Raw genomic sequence first — 15,917 nt, 5'->3', positions numbered from 1 at the left:
AACAGAGCACTATACACCAATCCCCGTAAACTCAAATTGACAGGCCCCACGGCACGCATGGTTGAGATTTGGCATGCAGTTACTAGAAAATTGGGATGGCGCAGGCGCTTGACGAAGGCTACTCCCCTGTGGGAGCCTGATATTTTAGGCCATCTCAGCACCTGTCTGGGGTTTGACAAATGGGACCTGATCCGAATTTCCACGGTCAGAGATATCTGGGTTCAGGGGAGGTTGGCATCATTCCCGGAGCTCCAAGTTAAATATCAACTGGCTCCGTCGGAGACGTTCAGATACTTGCAGATCACTCACGAGGTGTTCTCAGCCCTGCCTCAAGATGGTCCTCTCCCCGATTCATCCCCCCTGGAGAACCGCCTGTTGCTGGATCCTATGGACCGTAAGGCCATCTCACTCACCTACAAGAAGTTGGTCAACAATCGCCTGACCCGATGTTGAAACTTAGGGAGGGATGGGAGAAAGTTCTGGGTGAGATAGAGGATGACATGTGGCGGGATGCTCTGGCCTCACCCCGAGAAATAGCTATCCCTGTGCCCTTACGCCTGATCCAACTCAACATCCTTCGTCGGGCATATTTCGATGCCAAACTCCTGGTTCGAATGAGTAGGCACCCCGATCCACTTTGTGTCCGACATTGCAACCAGGAGGGTACTTTTTATCATATTCTATGGGACTGCCCACACATGCACGACTACTGGGTGAAAATTGCCCGCCAACTTGGGAGAGCGGGAGGTAAATCCCTTGCACTGTCAACCCAACTGTGCCTACTTAACATATAGGGGGCGTCCGATCTCACGTAGGCTGAACCGGCATGGGCCTCTAGGAGGCCTCTATGAGGTTTATTATAGCGAACCGGAACATTGCACTGCACTTGGGGGTGGCCGTGGTTCCGCGCCTGGCTGACTGGGCGAAAGACATGGATACTGCCATGGTGGCTGAAAAATCAGTATTCAAGAATAGAGGCTGCCCCAAAAAGTGGGGGAAATGGAATAGATACAGAGGGGACATCTGCATCTCACCAACGGTGGAGCTCCAGAGGGACAGACGGGCACTGATGGCCCAGTTGACGGTAGGGGAAATAGTCTGGGTCTCTCCGTCCCCTGATCCCTGTACATTGTTGGTCTGCACCTGATAATTGACTTGACCTTTCCTTATTTCCAGTCAATGTATAATGTATTATTTTTCGTATGGACCCCTGTTGTGTCATGGGGTGAACGGCATTATGTTGCAGGCATGTCTGCATGGGATGGGGTATCAATCACAATGAATATATATTGTATGTACCGGCCTTTGGTTGGTGTGAAAAATAAAAAGTTTACACAAAAGAAACAGAGCTTTGGATTATACCATTTCCCGCTGAAAGGCAATATTTCTCTCCATGTGTTCCCATACCTGGTGTGTCACGCAGTTTGGTGTTTACTTTCCCTCCATGTTAAAGAACAGTAGATGTTTCAGCACCCAGGCTAATCTGCTGCATAGCTAAATACATATAAGATCCCAAATTTGAGACCGATTGCATTGCAAATGCTTGTTTTCTTTTAACATGGAAATGGGTGTTTACTTTTCTTTCTTCAACTTCAAGGTGAGAGGATTTTGTAAAATGCACAATTTGACAATGTTGCTGGTGAGAAATGAAAGGCTACATGGTGTCATTTTTTTCTAACACAACTGTTTTTAAATATCTATATAGGAACTGTGCAAATATTTCAAAATATATCATCAGACAATAAAGCACAAATGAAGTACTTTTTTGTAATCCTGAAGTGTGATGGAATCAAAGATTTTAGTTGGATCAAAACAAAAAAATTACACTACTTGGTGGTGCACAAAGGAAAAATATTTGCTGAAACCTGTATAAATATAGTTTTAGCAGCAAAACGATACGCCTTTTCAAATTTAGCAGACATTTCACTGAAGAATGTGCTGTTTGTAAATGAGTGTAGTACACCAAACAATCTGCTAAAAAATGCTCCACTAGCTACATACTAAACCTGTACCCCGAATTGGCTTGGCTCATTTGCTAAAGTTGTTCTTCGTGTGACGCGTGCATTTTTCACAATCCCCACAAGTTCAGTGTTGTAACATTGATAGCAGCACTCTCACTCTGTTCCAGGGCCACTGTGTACGAGTGTTGTTTGCATTTTCTGCATGTGGGTCACAGCCAAGCAAACACACAGTGATGCATTCCATTTCTCAGAATGTGCACTTACCAGTCCCTTGCTTTTCATGCATTCCATCAAGTTGTGAAAGAGATGAGCTGCCTCCCGCTGGCTAAAGTTGAAAGTATTTTTGATTCTTGAAAAGACTGACAATTCTGCTCCTTCGGGGAGAGTTCTGCAATTACAAATATTTGAAAAAAGCTTCATCAGGCTAGAAAACAATGGTACTGAACAATTCCCAAAGTAGGAGAACACTTGTTGCTTACCCTGCTTCTCCGGTCTGCTTGTGTAAAGATGCCAGCAGGTCTGCGGCTCTGCCAGTGCCCTCACACACTACAACTGGTACAGGGGGGCTTTGTTGTAGGTACTCCAGCACAGTCAGGATAACGCCAGGGCCACCTTCAACTACGAGTGCCACCACTGGAACACCTTGGCCAATCCCTAAAGTAACAATCATGGGGCACACAATGAAAAATGTCCTAGCTAACATAATGGAGAGTTTCCATTCTATTAAGGACACAAAGTCCTGTTTGGTTTTGAAAATTGCTGCTGAAAAATAAAGTGAAGAAAGTTCAGGCATAATCCTTGCCTCCATTTCCCATGAAACCTTGGGAAAAGTCAAACTAACTATCCAATCAATAACCAGGGCCCATTTATAGTCCATTGCCCCTTTTGCTGCCTCCTTTTTCTTCCTGCGAGACAAGCAGGTAACCAAAGTTATCAGTCTTGTTTAGACAAGTCATTTCCTAAAGAAACAGATAGATGTCCTGAACTCAGAGAACACAGAATGCATAAGCTAAACAGTAAACATAACCATAGCATCATCGTGATACATCAATTATGACAGAAATATATTTATACCTACTCTTATGAAGAAATGTTCTTCCGTCTTGGGCGGGAATATGCTCCAGCTTCTTAGGAGGGCTAATCCTCGCCTCCATGCCCTTAATAGAATTGAAACTTTCTGTTACATTAGCTAGGAACTTTTTCATTCTAGATCAGTACTGGAGGCAAGTATTATGCTAGTTTAAAGCTTATCAATCGCCAATGAGGCAATATTATAGACTGACTGAAAGCAAAATCTTTTAAAAGTAGTATCCGACGTCTGCGGCGTTGAGGATATCCTCTAACCGCGCCCCCAGAAAAAAAGCTTTCAATGTCATAGCTCCTCTTACTCATTGAGCACCAAATATCTTTTGATAAATGCCAGCTTCCTGCATGGCCTATGTAACCCCTCTAGCAAAGGTAGGAGTTCAGACAGCCTCATATGGCTTTTTGAGGGCAATTAACAGTTGTCGTTCCCCATGTGGGCGGAGTTCCACTGTTATAGATTCATATGCTTTGATACATCGGCCCACACACAACTTGGGGTAATCTGAAAAGGAGGGATAAAACAGCACACGTGAATTACATTTCGTCCTTCGTGAGATTATGGAAAGTAATCCCCTCTGGGGTAAATACTCTACCCTCTAAATCCAGCGCTCTCACATCCGAAACTCTTCAACATTACAATAAGCATAGCAGGGTGGCCAACATGGCCGATAATTCTTTCTCTGAGAGTTATTTGTTGGATTACCAGGACAGGAATAAGTTCAGAACCTTATTTACATCTGAAAGGGCAGAGTATCTGGGCTCTGGAGGAAGGGACAACCTAATGCCCCGTAGAAGTTTGTGAACAAAGGGATGCTCCCCTAAGGGATTATCACCAATATGGGTATGACCAGCTGAGATCGCTGATCTAAATGCGTTTATTGACAGGTAAACTAAGCCTTCAGAGCTAATGGAAAATCCCAAGAATGTTGCAGAATACCGGATACCAGACTTGCGATTTTGGGGTCACTAACACCAGGTCTGCCTGTTGTCTCCGCACCTGGGCAGAAAGACGCATGATCATGGCAAACGGGAAAACATGCGTAACCCTGTCTCCTTATGCTAAACCTGGAGAAAAGCATCAGTTGTTGTCGCCCTGGGGTCCAGTCTCCAGCTGAAGTATTTGGGTAACTGGTGATCCAGTCCGAGACGTGAAGATGACTGCTGAGAACGGGCCCCATCTGGCTTGAAGAGCCTGGAAGACTGCAGAGTTCAGTTTCCATAGGCTCAAGTCCCGAAGATTACAGAAGTGCCAGTCGGCTACTTTGTTGGATTTCCGTGGGAGTTGTTCTGCCGTTAAGGAAATTTGGAATGCTTGAGACATCAGTCCCAGAAGTTCCTGGACATATCTGAGAGACCTTTTGATCTCATGCCCCTCAAATGGTTGACATAGCGCACCGCCACTACATTCTCCATTTTCAGTAGGACGCAGTATTGCGCCCGATCCTTGGTCCAACATCTGACTGCGAACAAGCCTGCCAGAAGTTCTAGGCAAATTGATGTGAAGGGACTTTTTGTGGGATGATCATTGTCCTCCTGTGGAGAAGTCCCCACAACTAGCACCCCAACCCGTAGAACTCGCATCGGACTGTACCACTATAGCCTAATATCACTCGACTGTTCCATGCCTACATATGGGCTAACCACCACTGAAGTTCTTCCCTGATTTCCTCTGACAGAGATACTACCTGAGATTACATACATTCCCCTCCGAAGGTGGAAGGCTTTGAGTCATTTAAGTGCCCGATAGTGAAGAAGTCCCGGGATATATGGCCTGGATTGAGGACGATAGTTGTCCTGGCATATCAGGCATTTTGTCTGAGAGGTGGACCCGCTTGGACACCATCTGTCGTAGCTCGTGCCTGAACTTGTGGACCTTCCAAGAAGGAAGACTGACAGTAGTTTGAATCGAGTCCACCACAAATCCCAGAAATAACACAGTTTGTATGGGAACCAAGACCGACTTCATTGGGTTGAGAATAAAACCCAGGGAATCCAAACGGGGAACCGCCGTCTGGAAGTGTACTGTGTTAGTCCGTGGACACAGGTCTAGGAGGAGGATGTCGTCCAGGTACACAATAAACCATATGCCCTGGACTCTAAGATACTCAACCATACCCTTAGTGAAGCACCTGGGTGTGGACTAAAATCTGAAGGGGAGGGTAGAGAACTCGAAAGTCTGCCCCCACCATTTGAATTGAAGAAAACGACGATGTGGTGGAAAAATAGAGACTGAGTTATGCGTCCTTGAGATCGAGACACACAATCCAGTCGTTGAGTTGAAGGAGATATCTGAGGAGGTGGATGCCCTAAATTTTGATGTGTCGGAGCACCAGCCATTTGTTAAACTCCTTTAATTTTATGACCGGGCATTAGCCGCAGTCCCTCTTTTCTACCAGGTATAGATTGGTTAAGAAACTGGAGGGGTGAGGCGATGTTTCCGCAATCATCCCTTTGGTGATCAAGTCTGTCACCTCTGCATCCACCAGTGCAGCATCTGCTGCGGAGAATATCAGTGGAGTTGGAAGAGCCTGTTGGGAAGGTGAGCCATAGAATTCTATACAAAAACCATGCACGGTCTGCATCAGACCACTACTGAAGAAACCCTCCACAGACCCCAGTGTACTCCAGAATTACCGCCCTAATTTAACTGCTCCCGAGGAGCAGGCCTTCACCCACCAGCTCACCAAACACCTAGAAAAAAACAACCTGCTCTACGCCTTCCAATTTGGCTTCTGCGCAAACCACAGCACCGAGACGGCCCTAATCGCTGCCACCGACGACATTAGATCTCTCCTCGATTGCGATGATACAGCCTCCGTAATCCTCCTCGACCTCTCCAAAGCATTCAACACTGTATCCCATCACACCCTCATCAACAGATTCAACCACATTAGGATCCAGGGAAACGCCCTCAAATTGAACGCATCCTTCCTCACGGGGCGAACAAAGAATCTGGCTGCCGCCCTTCACCTCAGAACCCAAGACCATCGTCTGCGGCATCCCCCAAGGATCGCTTCTCAACCCCACCCGATTCAACATCTACATGACACTCCTCGCAGACATCGTCAGAACACACAGAATCATCCTATCCTACGCAGATGACACACAACTCATCTTCTCATTCACCGAAGACCCCTCCACCACCAAAACAAACTTCTGCAATGTCATGAGCAGCTTCGCTGACTGGATGAGGACCAACAGCCTGAAACTCAACACGGTCAAGACTCAAGTGCTGATCTTTGGGAAGAACACCTCCCTGTGAGACAAAAGCTTGTGGCGCTCCAAGCATATACCCACACCCACAGACCACACCGGCAACCTCGGCATAATTCTGGACTTCAAACTTACCATGAGGCGCCAAATCAGCTCAGCTGCCTTTTCCTGCTACCACACCCTCCTCATGCTCTGAACAATCTGCAGATCGTTCCTTGTTACCACCAGGAAAACAGTCACCCAGGCCCTTATCACCAGTTGGCTCGACTATGGAAATGCTTTCTACTCCAGCATCACCACCCAACTTCTCAAGAGACTCCAGACCATACACAATGCAGCAGCCAGACTCAACTTCCCCAAACGCAACCACATCACCCCTCACCACAAGAACCTCCACTGGCTACCCATCCATAAGTGATACCAATTCAAGCTCCTGACACACACCTACAGAGCCCTACACGACCAGGGGCCAGCATACATCAACCTCCGAGGGTACTTCCACCAAACCGTCAGACACCTGCGCTCCTCCTCTCTCGCCCTCGCACACACGTCCCCGCATCTGCAGCAGCCACAGCGGAGGTCACGCCTTTTCCTATCTCGCTGCGAAGGTCTGGAAAGACCTGTTCCTTCACCTATGAACATCAACCTTCGTGGCGGAATTCCGGAAGAGAATCAAGATCCAGCTCTTCGACTGAGGCCAACGACACCTCAGTGCCCGGATACCCTAAGGGGTGAGGAGCAGCGCTTTATAAAACTGATTGGTTGATTGATCGGTATGTTGGGGGCAGAAGGACCAGGCGTGGGCAACAGTATGGGGTCAATAGGCAGATACTGGGAATGGTCAATTAGGCCCATTTTCAACGTGTGAATGCTTCCTAGTCAACGCTGGGAATTCCGTCCAGTTTGCACTTCGTATCCAGTGCTGGACATCTAGGCAGCCCCAGAGGTAATGGGAGTGTGGCCCCAAAGTGCCTTCCCTCAAAGGGAGGGTTTTAAAGTAGCATTCCACCATACTTAATAGTTCCTGCTCTAGGGGTGCTGCCATCACCACATTCAGAATAGTGGCATTCATTACCTCACAATGGTGATTATCTCTGGGAAGATAGGTCATGCTATCCTCCTCCATATACAACTCCTCAATATCACTCATGGTGCCCAATGAGTAGTAAGAAGATTGTCTTGTTGGGGGTCACCCCATGCAATTATAGGGCTCTGTGTTGAATAGGCTATACGTGAGGGCAATATGCAAAGTTGGCTGTCTCCCAAGTGTTCTATAAGGCCTGTGAGGCGCAGTGTTATGCCCCCGGGACATCACACACACCCAAGAATCTGCAGGGTACAGGGGATGCCTCGGCTGCTGTCCAAAGGAATAAGTGCGAGTTTCCCTCTTTATCTAGTGCGATTACGCTACAGTCTGTTATGATATAGACACGCTTCAGGTGTGTGGGACCCTCAAGTAACAAGACTCCCGTCCGGCTCCGCTCTTGCTCAGCTCTGTAATGAAGTTTTGAACGCACCATTTGGGAGAAGAAATACGCGAGACACATGGTGCCCTTGTGTTGGTGGAGGACCACACCACGCATGTCCCTCGCACCTCCGCGCCAAATTTAAAACAAGAAGCGGCTGTGGAGGACCGACAAACATTGCGCGGCCATGCTGGGATGATAAACAAGTTATTAGCCGAAATAATACAAAATGCCGACAACATGCAGTGAAAAACACACTTATCGTGGCACAGAGGCTGGGTGTACTTATCTTGGCTGCTGAAGCAGCGAAGAAAGAGGAGGCAGGAAAAAGGACAATGGACTATAAATGAGTCCCAGATTATTGATTGCACAGTTTATTGTTTGACTTTTCCCAAGGTTTCATGGGAAATAAAGTCCTGGTATTTGGTTTTGAAAATTTCTGCTGAAAAATAAAGTGAAGAAAGTTAAGGCATAATTCTCAACCCCCTTTCCAGATATAGAATTGTGTTCAATCAGTTCTATGAGTCTCAAAAAACAGTAAAAAGAAGTATAGACACATGCTGAGAGACCAATAGTGACAGGAGTCAGAAGAAATTAAGGTCCCAGATGAAACAACAGACAGATCTTTGTTTATTGTAGAAACATTGACATGGACACAGCTGCAACAGGTATAGCTATTCACCAGGAAACAATCTTGTAAAATATGTCTATCACTTTTCTAACTAGACTTCTGATGTCTTCCTTTTACCGCAGCTTCAGTATTTTCTTGATTTGTCTTGGCTGAGTAGGCAATATATATACACCACCTAGATGCGGAGTACGAGTGCCCCACAGATTTCCAATATTTGCGGAAATGGTTATTACCGCACCTATCATAATTCTGAGTCACACAGACTTTGCCGCATCTGAATTTTAATGGGAGCATTAAAAATCAGACCCCCACAAATTTCCCCAGATTAAATTCAGCCTTCTCGGGTCCATACACATTTCAAATAATATTCACTGAATTGATTCAGAAATTAAATCTGCATCAATCTGACTTGTGACATGTTATGGGGGTTAAAATCAGTATGCAGATGTACAGTGTTAGACCTGTAAGCCTTAGGGTGGTCTTTCCCCAAACCTTTTGCCTTTCTCCTCCATTCTTGCTGATCTTGTTTTTGCTAGCCTTAGTACTCTAAGCTAACCAGTGCTAAATGTGCTCATTCCTTAAAACATGATAACATTGCCTCATCACCAATTGTCATATTTAATTTACTTGTAAGTACCTATTAGACTGGAACTGCATGTGCCCAGGGCCTGTAAATTAAATGCTTTTAGTGGGCCTGAAGTACTGATTGTGCCACCAACTTACGTAGTCCGTTAAACGTTTCTCAGGCCAGCCAGTGTAGCCTGTGTGTGCCGTTTTTAACTGCCATTTTGACCGAACAAAATATACCTTTTGCCCAAACCTTCCTTTTGAATGCATATAAGTCACCCCTAGGGTAGAACCAGCACAGCCCAGAGGGCTTAAAATGTGGGACATGTAATTTTAGATTACCTGTAACTGGTAGTGAAAAACTCAAATTAATTTTTCACTTCTGCCCCTCCCATAGGCTAACATTGTAGTTACCTTATTACAATTATTAAACTGTTATTTCTAAATGGGAGCAGGTAACTAGTTGTTGGTGTTTTTGTAATGAAAAATCCTAAGTTATGGTGAAGTCTGATTTTAAATTACAATTTTGAAAATGCCACTTTTAGAAAGTTGGCATTTTCTTGGCTTAGCTATGTAGTGCCTGTAGCCTGTAACTAGGTCACATGACTGAGTGTAGCTAACAGCTGAGCTTTGTGTATTACTCCTAGACAAGCACACACAATAGGGAGCTTAGGTGTGCCTGGAAGGTTCATTACTGGCAGGATGGGAGGGAGGAGCTGGGTACAGCCCCACCTACCCTTGAATAAACTGTCTACTGCCTCCACACAAAGGGCTGCATACCCGTTCAAAGGGAAAACTCTAGAAGCGTTTCACCCACTTCAAAGGCACAACTGGGTATAAATAGTGGACCTCAGACACCACCACTTCAGTACACTTTGGGACCTGTGGATACTCCGCCAGGAAGAAGGACTGCTGTGCTGTTAAAAGGACTGCCACTCTGCTGGATTATTGCCCTGCTGGACTTCTGCCTTGCTGTGCTGACCTGCTGCTGTGCTCTTGCTTTGTGATAAAGTCTGGACCAAGTCAATAAAAAGGGCACTACTGATTAGAAGAGCACTGATCCACAAGTTCCGAACAAACCGATATGTTGTTGAGAAAAATGCAGACTTTAAAGAATATTACCCAGTTGGTATAAAAGCCCTCACTCGCCAACCTGGTTGGTGACATGCTTCATCATCGGGCTCCACTGGGATGACCGAATGTCATCCCAGTGTGCTACAACGCCAGGTTACTGCGGAGCGGGGTTCGTGTGTGGTGGTAGTGAATTTAAAATATCCAATTGAGTCAAAAATAAAACTGTCATAATTTTGCTAATTGGAAAAGAATAAAAAGGAGTGAGGGTCAAAAAATAGAAGACCTGTTTCACCCCACGGCGGTCAACATGTTTCTGCCTCAGTGAGTGTTCATCAGGCTTTCATCAGGACCAGAGTGGAAGTGCGGAGCCCCGGTGGTATGAACGCGCTAAGGTTCACCCTACCGTGGACTGCTGTGTGAAAAATTATTTACAGTGAAAAAATCCGCTAAAAGATATATATAATGGGGGAGAGAAACAAGTTTATTCTGACATTGAGAAAGACACACAAACAAAAGACAAAACATAAAAGGAGTCATAAGTGTTGGTGACAAACTCGTCATGTAATACTCAAGGATTGAGAACAATAGTGCTCAGAGAACGAAGGAGTGCCACTAAGTCTACCTCAGGTGCTAAAATGGTGAAAAAATGTGCACCTAGGTGTATCCAGATATCGGTGTAGGATAAAACCTTTTGCTGAATATCCTGTAGGATGTGACTAGAGTCGTATATCGGAACGCACGTGGAATTATACAGCGTGCCACTCTAAATACGAACAAAAGGGGAGGGCTAGGGAATGGCAAAACGGACCCCGATGCTTAACATACAAGAATTTCAAAAACATCTTACAAAGAGGCCAATCCGTTTGATGCCTCAAGGATCCCGGGAGGGGGGTGGGAGCAATATGGCACACCCTGCATGAAAGAGGAGAGAGATAAAAAAGGGGGGCGAGTCACAACCTCGAGCGGAGAAGTGTGATCCCGCTTACCTTCTGGGACAGGGAGCAGTGTTAATAACTTACGCCCTTGCTGCTCAGCACCCGTATGGCACCTATACAGCCTCTAGCTGCCGGGTCCGGATAGTAGGGATCCGTGGCCGGAGGCTTGTATATGAAGAGATTCGAAGAGACCCCGGTGGGGCTGAAAGAGAGAGCACACGGGATTGGGCAGGTTCGCCTAACTCCGTTTCTGATTGGGTATAGAGATCGATGAACATCCAATGGGAATGCGAAAAAGGGGGAGAGTCGTTCACAGTACTGAGCGACACGCAAAATAGAAGAAGGAGCACAGAACTTTATTGAGAAGCTCCGTGAGGAACAATCTATGCACCCAGACAAAACCACACGGAGAGCGTGTGAAGGGGACTCAGTATTTTAGACAGGAGCACGCTATGTTAAGGCACAGATCAGTGATTCCACCATGTAGGTGACAGATTGAAATAAGTTCAGTAGGGAAAATGTATATATATATAAATATGGTCAATGCGTGCAAATACAGAGTATTGAGTTAATAAGCTCTGTTACAAACATTTAATCGGCAAAATTGCATGTTTGATAATGCCTGACGGAGTCTACCTAATTGCCTGAGTAAATCAAGGACATAGTTAGATGGTGTGCCCCCAGTGGACCACAGGTAGATTATAAGATATTAGTCCAAGGTATATTATCATTCAAGCCATGAAGGTTGGTACCAAGACGGTAAACCCATCTCTGCTCCTTTTCAAAAAGGGTTTTGGGGATGTTTCTGCCTGTTGAGATCTCCTCAATGATGGTCCACTTTAAGTCATTTGTTGTATGATTGACAGATAGAAAATGTTCACTCAGTTTTGTGGTAACACGTTTGCACCTGATGTTACTCCGGTGCTCGCATATCGGGAGTTTGACCTTCCTCGTAGTCATCCCTACGTATCGTAGTCCACAGGGACATGTAATTAAGTAAATTACATTAGGTGTATTGCAGTTGGTATGACCTCTTTGGGTCCAAAGTTTGTTGGGTTCAAGGTTTAAGGTTTTAGTGTGTGAGGTCAGATGGCATATGCTACAATCAGAGCAAGGAAAATGTCCAGTTACCTTGGGGAGGCCCCATGCTTCAGTTATAGTTCTTTGTGAAGTGTCAGAATGAACTAAAGGGCGTGTGTGTACGAGACTATTGCGTAGGCTCTGAGCACATTTAAATGAAAAGAGCGGTTTTTCCCACTTGCAATTGATGCTGTTGATTATCCCCCAGTGTTTTGTGATGGCTTTCTTCAATTGGTTGGATAAGGTGCTATAGGTGGTGACACATGTTAATGGGATGGGAGCAGTATCTTTCACATAGTCAGTTAGGAGCACTTCCCTGGGTTGATTTCTCGCACGCTTATAGCTTCTGGAGAGGAGAGGGGAGGGGTACCCTCTGGCTATCAGTTTAGTAGTCAGATCATTAGACTGTTTTTTGAAATCACTCAAGGCAGTGCAGTTCCGTCGAAGGCGGAGAAATTGCCCGTAAACGTGCTCAGAGCCTACGCAATAGTCTCGTACACACACGCCCTTTAGTTCATTATGACACTTCACAAGGAACTATAACTGAAGCGTGGGGCCTCCCCAAGGTAACTGGACATTTTCCTTGCTCTGATTGTAGCATATGCCATCTGACCTCACACACTAAAACCTTAAACCTTGAACCCAACAAACTTTGGACCCAAAGAGGTCATACCAACTGCAATACACCTAATGTAATTTACTTAATTACATGTCCCTGTGGACTACGATACGTAGGGATGACTACGAGGAAGGTCAAACTCCGGATATGCGAGCACCGGAGTAACATCAGGTGCAAACGTGTTACCACAAAACTGAGCGAACATTTTCTATCTGTCAATCATACAACAAATGACTTAAAGTGGACCATCATTGAGGAGATCTCAACAGGCAGAAACATCCCCAAAACCCTTTTTGAAAAGGAGCAGAGATGGGTTTACCGTCTTGGTACCAACCTTCATGGCTTGAATGATAATATACCTTGGACTAATATCTTATAATCTACCTGTGGTCCACTGGGGGCACACCATCTAACTATGTCCTTGGTTTACTCAGGCAACTAGGTAGACTCCGTCAGGCATTATCAAACATGCAATTTTGCCGATTAAATGTTTGTAACAGAGCTTATTAACTCAATACTCTGTATTTGCACGCATTGACCATATTTATATATATATACATTTTCCCTACTGAACTTATTTCAATCTGTCACCTACATGGTGGAATCACTGATCTGTGCCTTAACATAGCGTGCTCCTGTCTAAAATACTGAGTCCCCTTCACACGCTCTCCGTGTGGTTTTGTCTGGGTGCATAGATTGTTCCTCACGGAGCTTCTCAATAAAGTTCTGTGCTCCTTTTTCTATTTTGCGTGTCGCTCAGTACTGTGAACGACTCTCCCCCTTTTTCGCATTCCCATTGGATGTTCATCGATCTCTATACCCAATCAGAAACGGAGTTAGGCGAACCTGCCCAATCCCGTGTGCTCTCTCTTTCAGCCCCACCGGGGTCTCTTCGAATCTCTTCATATACAAGCCTCCGGCCACGGATCCCTACTATCCGGGCTCGGCAGCTAGAGGCTGTATAGGTGCCATACGGGTGCTTAGCAGCAAGGGCGTAAGTTATTAACACTGCTCCCTGTCCCAGAAGGTAAGCGGGATCACACTTCTCCGCTCGAGGTTGTGACTCGCCCCCCTTTTTTATCTCTCTCCTCTTTCATGCAGGGTGTGCCATATTGCTCCCACCCCCCTCCCGGGATCCTTGAGGCATCAAACGGATTGGCCTCTTTGTAAGATGTTTTTGAAATTCTTGTATGTTAAGCATCGGGGTCCGTTTTGCCATTCCCTAGCCCTCCCCTTTTGTTCGTATTTAGAGTGGCACGCTGTATAATTCCACGTGCGTTCCGATATACGACTCTAGTCACATCCTACAGGATATTCAGCAAAAGGTTTTATCCTACACCGATATCTGGATACACCTAGGTGCACATTTTTTCACTATTTTAGCACCTGAGGTAGACTTAGTGGCACTCCTTCGTTCTCTGAGCACTATTGTTCTCAATCCTTGAGTATTACATGATGAGTTTGTCACCAACACTTATGACTCCTTTTATGTTTTGTCTTTTGTTTGTGTGTCTTTCTCAATGTCAGAATAAACTCGTTTCTCTCCCCCATTATATATATCTTTTGGCGGATTTTTTCACTGTAAATAATTTTTCACACAGCAGTCCACGGTAGGGTGAACCTTAGCGCGTTCATACCACCGGGGCTCCGCACTTCCACTCTGGTCCTGATGAAAGCCTGATGAACACTCACTGAGGCAGAAACATGTTGACCGCCGTGGGGTGAAACAGGTCTTCTATTTTTTGACCCTCACTCCTTTTTATTCTTTTCCAATTAGCAAAATTATTAAAGTTTTATTTTTGACTCAATTGGATATTTTAAATTCACTACCACCACACACGAACCCGGCTCCGCAGTAACCTGGCGTTGTAGCACACTGGGATGACATTCGGTCATCCCAGTGGAGCCCGATGATGAAGCATGTCACCAACCAGGTTGGTGAGTGAGGGCTTTTATACCAACTGGGTAATATTCTTTAAAGTCTGCATTTTTCTCAACAACATATCGGTTTGTTCGGAACTTGTGGATCAGTGCTCTTCTAATCAGTAGTGCCCTTTTTATTGACTTGGCTTACACTGACTTTGTTGTTTTTGTATAATTCCTTCAGGGGACTAGTCGTGTTGATCCCTTCCTCTCCTGTTGGTTTTCTGTGATAAAGTCTGGACCTCCATCTTTTCAACCCAGAAATCCAGAGTCACTTTAAGGGCTAGTTGGCTGGCCTCCTGATCTGATGTCTCAGGGATATAGGTTTCCAACACCTTGAACCTGGACTCTGCCGTCTGTGAGTCCACCCTGGCATGTGGTGTCACCCCAGTACTGGAAACTTGAAAGTGGGCCTAAAGTGCTCTGTCAGCCTCTGTGGATCCAGGTGAACACACGCATCTCTTCTGCTGTGCAGCGCAACCCCGAGCAGACCAGACGTATCTCCGCTACTGCATGGATCAGAACCTCCACAAAGACCTGTTTCGCATTGCAGCTCATCGGAACCAACGCTCCACGATGCATCCTCAGCGCGGGCCCTCGCATTTTCCATCAAATGCAGCCACGACGATGACGCCAGACTCCGCACCGATGCCTTGCAGCTCCTCGGAAGTGACGCATTGCCTGTACAGTGCAACACAGACTCAACAGTGGGCCTCGCATTGCAAGCCCTCATCGACTCGATCCTAGACGATGACGCAGGTCCTCATATCGCATCTCGGAACAGATGTATTGCTTTGGCTGTGCACCGCAACTTCTATGCAGATCCTCGCACTGCTCCGTAAACCATCATTTAAAATACTCTTTTCAGAGGGCCTAAATAGGTTCCTGTAGTGGCCCATACTCCATCATAGTCGGCCTGAACTTGTGAATTTATCCCGGTCGGTCGCTACCAGATATCCACAGTGGATGCTTTACGCCTTTTGCCACTATTTTTCCTAAAATCTTTAAAACTAAATAAGTATAGTTCTACTAATTGGATTTGTCATTTTGGTCTCGTTTTATTTATTAAAAATCACTTGTCTTCTAAAAATGTATCCTTTTGTATAGTGTTTCACTGTGTTACTGTTTGATGTGTTGCACAAATGCTTTATACGTTTCCTCTAAGCTAAGCCCGACTGCTCTGTGCCAGGCTAGCCTACGGATGAGCACAAGCCAAATTAGGGTTTGCTTGTGACTTCACCCTGAGGAGAATTGTGGTTGCTGCTTGAGAAGGATTTCACCCCGGTCAACCAGTAACTCGAATTCATACAAACAGCAAGACCTGCTTCCCTAACTGCTGCTAAGTAGTGCACTGAGGTAAAC

At 45.7% G+C, this 15,917-nt stretch overlaps 1 protein-coding gene across 4 annotated transcripts in view; it reads right to left on the bottom strand.

Moving 5' to 3' along the window:
- The window catches only part of LOC146860386 (transient receptor potential cation channel subfamily M member 7-like), a 1,286,036-nt gene that overhangs the window by 865,563 nt on the left and 404,556 nt on the right, over positions 1-15,917 (bottom strand). For 3 of the 4 annotated variants that reach the window (XM_085644245.1, XM_085644247.1, XM_085644246.1), the window contains 2 exons: positions 2,441-2,615; positions 2,226-2,349 (listed from right to left, as the gene is read on the bottom strand). The exons of the other annotated variant lie outside the window; for it this stretch is intronic. In XM_085644245.1, coding sequence (XP_085500371.1) covers positions 2,226-2,349; positions 2,441-2,615 — 299 coding nt within the window. The remainder of the gene's footprint in view (positions 1-2,225; positions 2,350-2,440; positions 2,616-15,917) is intronic. 4 annotated transcript variants of the gene reach the window in all.

The sequence above is a fragment of the Triturus cristatus genome, chromosome 3_1 (genome assembly GCF_964204655.1).
Source record: "Triturus cristatus chromosome 3_1, aTriCri1.1, whole genome shotgun sequence".
NCBI lineage: Eukaryota > Metazoa > Chordata > Amphibia > Caudata > Salamandridae > Triturus > Triturus cristatus.
The sequence above is the reverse complement of the archived record's forward strand: the minus strand, read 5'-3'. Positions and strand labels throughout refer to the sequence as shown.